General features: G+C 40.0%; 1 protein-coding gene across 1 annotated transcript; it reads right to left on the bottom strand.

Annotated features, from left to right (window-relative positions):
* Positions 1-7: 7 nt before the first annotated feature.
* LOC136685485 (WAP, Kazal, immunoglobulin, Kunitz and NTR domain-containing protein 2-like) lies at positions 8-3,301 on the bottom strand (the record flags this gene model as incomplete). The annotated part of the gene is made up of 2 exons (XM_066659411.1): positions 3,113-3,301; positions 8-866 (listed from the first exon to the last, which is right to left on the bottom strand). Coding segments are annotated over exons 1-2 (1,048 nt in total), but the record flags the coding sequence as incomplete, so codon positions are not given.
* Positions 3,302-6,000: the final 2,699 nt, after the last annotated feature.

Raw genomic sequence — 6,000 nt, 5'->3', positions numbered from 1 at the left:
CACTGGCTGTAGGTAAAGGTGAAGCAGTTATTGCGTTTGGATTCATAGTACCAGCTGATGCTCTCCTCTCCACAGTCACCCATGTCAGGGGCTTTCAGGCATTCCTCGGCAGGTAGTCGAGTTGAATTTTTATAGATGTCATCCTTGCCCTGCTCCCTATGGATGACAGACAATGGGAAATGAGCTTGTACGGTTCCTCCCAGATTCTTAGCAGTGCAGGTATAAATACCAGCATCCTGAAGTTGGGCATTGTAGATGACAAGTTGGGCAATGTTTGTAACTACCACATTGCCACGTACATGGTTAGGCCGCATAACCATATTCTCCTTCCCCTCCACCTGCTTCTCCCAGGTAATCTCTGGTTTGGGTTTACCAGTAACTTCACACAAGAAGCTTGCCGTCTCACCAACAAACACAAAGTTGTGCGCTGGATTGCTGATCATAGTGGGACGCTGGATGTCCACAGGTGTAGTCTCCAAACTGATTGTGGTGGGATGCATGGTGGTCTCCTCAGGCAGAGGGCTGGTGTTGGGCCACATGAGGTGAAATCGACAAGTGACTTCGGTGAGGGTCACACCCTTAGAGCAGGCCTCTGCATCCATGTAGCACTTATTATAGTAGGTCATGCCATCGGAGGCACAGGTGAAGCGTGGCTCCCTCTCACAGCGATCACGACACTTGCACACTGGCTGTCCATCCCAGATGTCACATTCTGATCCTTGCTGGTTGCACATGAACTTGTCACAAGTGGCTTCTTTTGGCATTCCCACTGGTCCTTTGTTGCCTTTTATGTCCATATAGCGTGCAGCCACACAACTCTTGCCCCCACACACATTTAAACAGCATTTCTCAAATGTCTCACAGTCCTAGAGGGCATGAAAATAACAATATGGTCCATCAGCAATGCGTCATCAAGCAGAGTAAGTGTTAAAAAAATTATTAAGCAGTGTAAAAAAATACTACATCATTCATAAATCATGTTTTTTATAGTGATTTAGACAGTCTCGTATTGGACTATTGAATATTTTTGGATATACATTGTTTTAGCAAGTTGCTGATTTACTGTAGATTTACAATTATAAAGACAAACTATATTGCCCAAAGTATTTACTCATCCATCCAAGTCATTGAATTCAGGCATTCCCATCACTTCCATGGCCACAAGAGTATAAAACCAAGCACCTAGACATGCAGACTGCTTCCACAAACATTTATGAAAGAATGGGTCGCACTCAGGAGCTCAGTGATTTGCAGCATGGTGCTGTGAAAAGATGCCACCTGTGAAACAACTCCGGTCATGAAATGTCCTTGCTAAATATTCCACAGTTTAATGGAAGCAATAGGGAACGACCTCAACTGAGCCAACTTTCAGCGGAGTCAATCACTACAGACCTTCCAACTTCATGTGGCCTTCAGATTAGCCCAAGAACAATACATAGAGAGCTTCACAATATGGGTTTCCATGGCTGAGCAGCTGCATCCAAGCCTTTCTTTATCAAGCGCAATGCAAAGTGTTGGATTCATTGGTGTAAAGCACACCCACACTGGACTCTAAAGAGGTGGAAATGTTTTCTCTGGAGTGAAATATCATGCTTTTCCGTCTGGCAATCCAGTGGACGAGTCTGGGTTGGCAGTTGAGGGCAGAATGGTATTTGTCTAATAGCACTGTGCCAAGTGTAAAGTTTGGTGGAGAGGGGATTATAGCGTGGGGTTGTTTTTCAGGAGTTAGGCTCAGCCCCTTAGCGCCAGTGAAAGGGAACTCTTAATGCTTCAGCATACTAAGAGAATTTGGACAATTTCATGCTCCCATCTTTGTGCGAACAGTTTGGGGATGGCCCCTTCTTGTTCCAACATGACTGCACACCAGTGCACCAAGCAAGGTCTGTAAAGACATGGATGAGTGCGTTTAGTGTGGAAGAACTTGACTGGCCTGCACAGAATCCTGACATCAACCCCATGAAACACCTTTGGGATGAATTAAAATGGAGACTGTGAGCCAGGCCTTCTTGTCCAACTCCTAAACCTTGTGGAAAGCCTTCCCATAAGAGTTGAAGCTGTTATAGCTGCAAAGGGTGTGCTGACATCATATTAAACCTTATGGATTAAGTATGGGATGTCACTTAAGTTCACATGTGTGCAAAGGCAGACAACTGAATACTTTTGGCAATACAGTGTACATCAAACCTACATAAGTTTTCACGACAACTGACATTAACGTATGACATGAAGACTAATTGCAACAAGCTTCATATATCTGGGGTGATTTTATATTAATATTCACTTGAAATTTTGGATATTTGTGAAAGTACATGTTGTCATTAAAGGCTTATGAAGGTATAATAAGAGAAGAAGACGACAGTATTAGATGTTGTATAAATATATAAAAAACAATAACTACTCTCAACATATCTTGAATATTATCAGACATTATCATTTTAAACGTCATGTTTAATTACAAACAGGAACATTTATTTTGGGCATTAACTGGATTTAGTTCTGTAGATTAAGTGGTAAATGTTTACACCTTGAGTTTATGTCACAATTTCTAGTTCAGTTGATACTAAAATATTGTGCTAAACACCATGAAGCATTTTTCAGAATATAACCGTTTCCCATACAGCCCACCCCACATTGTAATAGCTTTACAAATGTTCATACTCTTTAATCAATGTATAGAATTTCATTTAAATTATTGAACTCACATCAGAATTACCTACAGTCGTGTGTAAATAAAATTTGAAAAGATATGACCAAAATAACTTTTTTCCCCTCAAACCCCTTAAAAAATGTTTATATAGTCTAAATGTGGAATATAAATAATATATTAAGTGTACTTTTATAACGACCACATTTTATGAGAAGTACGTTCTCTGTAGTTATTTATGTACTTTTAAAAAATCTTTAACCCCCCAAAAAATTGAATTCCACTCAGAAATAAAATTTTATATGTGCTTTTATAAAGGTTCCATTTTATAAGACGAGACGTTAAAGTCGTTAATGTGCATGGCATTGAACCATCGTTTTTAATGCCATGTACATTAACGGCTTTAACGTCTCGTCTAGTGAGAGTTTTAAAGAGAGGTAAATAAGGTTTAGCCGGAGGCTAACTCACCTGGTCGGATTCGCATTCGCGCATGCAGGTGCTCATGGCGTCCACCCACAAGTTGGGATTCATCTCATTAGGACACATGCCCGCGTGGGAATAGACAACTTTGGAGATGGTCATAGCTCTGACCAGTCGCAGGACACAGAGCTGCCCAAACAAGAACCAGATCCAGCGGGGAAACAGCATCCACCACATCTCCGACACTTGGAGGCAAACTGGCAAGTGCAGCGCAGTGGGGGGCGGGGGGGGCGCCGTCCTGAAGTAGATGCGTCTTTGTTTCGAGCTCAGAACAAGTGAAAAGTAAATGCCAGCGCTCACAATAGCTTTCCAACAGGGGCGCCTGGCGTTACAGAGTGTTGTGGAGAAGTCGGTGCTCCAACAGCTTTTAACAATCCACTGAGATTAGGTTGCGGTGTTTCAAAACCTACTACTTATTATCTGACGCCCTTCAGCTTTCCAAGCAAATTTCATGCAAAATACAGCCGAGATTATATCCCGTCTCAAATGATTTACCATTTGGCGTTTAAGCTCTGGTACCTGAGTGACGTACAACATCTTTTAACTCTTTGCTGACCTCGTGTGTGGCTCTGACAGTTTTACTGGCGCAAATGCTGTTTAAAAGTAACAGCAATGAGTGCTTGTTATGGTTCTTATTCCTTTCTATTAGTAATTTTAAACATTTGTAAAATGCATTGTATTATTATTGGTTTAGCGCTGGTTAATGCTGTTTGATTTAGTGCTATACTGGCCTGATGCTGATTATTGCTGGTATGATGTTGGGTAATCTGTGTTATTATTTTAGACTAGAGCTGGTAAACTTGCTTTAAAAGTTAATACGTTTTTAGTTGTAACATTTTGGCATGCAATACTACAAGTCAACACAATCACTATTACAGAATATATTCTTCCTCTGTCATTGTCAGACATGTGGAAATTAACTCCAGGTGTAGGGGCTTCTGGGTTCTGGGTCGTCGGGTTCAAAGGTGCAACCTGTGGTGCAAGCAGTCATCACACAAAGGGTTATTATGTCATGTAGCGTGGCTCTTTGCACACGATTAACCTTGAAGTGCTCAGCTGAGGCCTCTGGGGCTTATGGACACCACACAGGGAAATGATTATGTGCATACATATAGAAGAAATAGAAACATGCAGAAGCCATTAAGTAAACGGGAGCAGTCTTTCTTCATGTTTTGAGCAACACTATTAAGTGTGTGTTTCATTAAACTCTGTGCCATTTTTTTCGTAGATATTTTAAATGCTGGGTATCACTCAAACCTGAAACACCTGCAGTCCCAAGCACACATTGGCACACACTTTCACAAACACAATACTTTCTTATAAGAATTTTCTCTCTTTCTCTCTCTCTCTCTCTCTCTCTCTCTATATATATATATATATATATATATATATATATATATATATATATATAACACAATTGACAGTGTTTTATTTCTCCACTGTACAAAAAAGTCATTTGTTTTGGAGTTTTCAGGCTGTCTAAGCATTGGCACTATCATCATTGCCACAACAGATACCTCAGCCATCTAAGGCCAGGAGTCCAAGGAAGCTTAATTAGCTGTACTCTCTGGGTGGGAATGTTGGACATAAAAATTGGAGATCATGAATGCTCTATATGAGACATTATAAATGAGACAAGTCCCTAGCTGAAATATGTTAAGAAATTTTTGAAACGCTTAACACTGCAACTTTTATCAGATAAAATCCAGCCCACCAACAAGAAGAGCCTATCATCTTACTGAAACATCTTGAAAATAAGGGAGATTTGTGGGGCAGCCCTCCCTCTATGTGGAGAGTAGCAAGAACTGCCAAAATCATAATGTATTTGTGTATTGTTAAGTCAAAAGCAATGTATTCATGAGGCTTTTGTAAACATATATCAGTGATCATAAATATTTTTTGAAAATGCAATTTGACCTTCAGTTTTAAGGTCTCTTTTCATTCAAAGATATTGGTGCCTGGTGTTGTCTGTCTGCATACTGCATAGAGGCGTTATAAACATTTTAAGACAGTTTAGGTGGCTGCATCCTCAGGGCTACAGAGGAGGGGGCCCGTCAGTTTTGTTATAAGCACACGATTCAAAAGTTAGCACCGGTGATGGTATTGAGGTGCATTAGTGTGCATAGCATGAATAAATTGTACACCTGGGAAGGCACAGTTAATGGTGTAATGTACATAAAGGCTTTGAAGGAACATGGTGCCATTCTGCCATGCTTCTTTTTCTTAGTATACCTTACTGATTTCAGGCCAGTTCATATTCTGGATGGACTGCAACAACATGGTTCCTTAATATAAGGGTTTGTCTGCTAAACTAGTTCAGACCTGTCACCTGTTGGGAATTGCTAATTTTTTCTTATTTCATTGTATTTTTGATGATTTTTGATGATATTCTCTGTTGTTTAATTTCATAATGCAAAATACATTAAGGTGCATTTAAAAATATTACAAGATCTATGTCAATAAAAATTATATAATATAAAATAAAGGTTTGATACATGGAAAAAGTATTTACAATACCAATGGCAATATATGAAAAAACTCTGTTTTTTAGTGTGTTCTTCCCAAGCTCAGCTCATGCTGGGATACTGAGGCCCACAGCCCCCTGTCCCTAACCTCTTAGAGACCCACTGTGTCTGCGCTTCACACATGCACATACCACACTGCACACAAATGTACAAGCACACAGACAGACAGACAGACACACACACACACACACATGAACAAAAAAGAAAAAAAAATATTGAGTGACTGAGAGTGAGATAGAGAGTACTGGCCTATATGTGTAAATATCAATATCCATAAATATATAATCTCAGATATTTTGTCAGAGCATTATGGTTTGCCAGTACAAATCAATGGCTAAATACTGCTTAATA

This window comes from Hoplias malabaricus, unplaced genomic scaffold, assembly GCF_029633855.1.
Source record: "Hoplias malabaricus isolate fHopMal1 unplaced genomic scaffold, fHopMal1.hap1 scaffold_154, whole genome shotgun sequence".
Taxonomy (NCBI): domain Eukaryota; kingdom Metazoa; phylum Chordata; class Actinopteri; order Characiformes; family Erythrinidae; genus Hoplias; species Hoplias malabaricus.
This window is presented reverse-complemented; position numbering and strand designations above follow the sequence as displayed.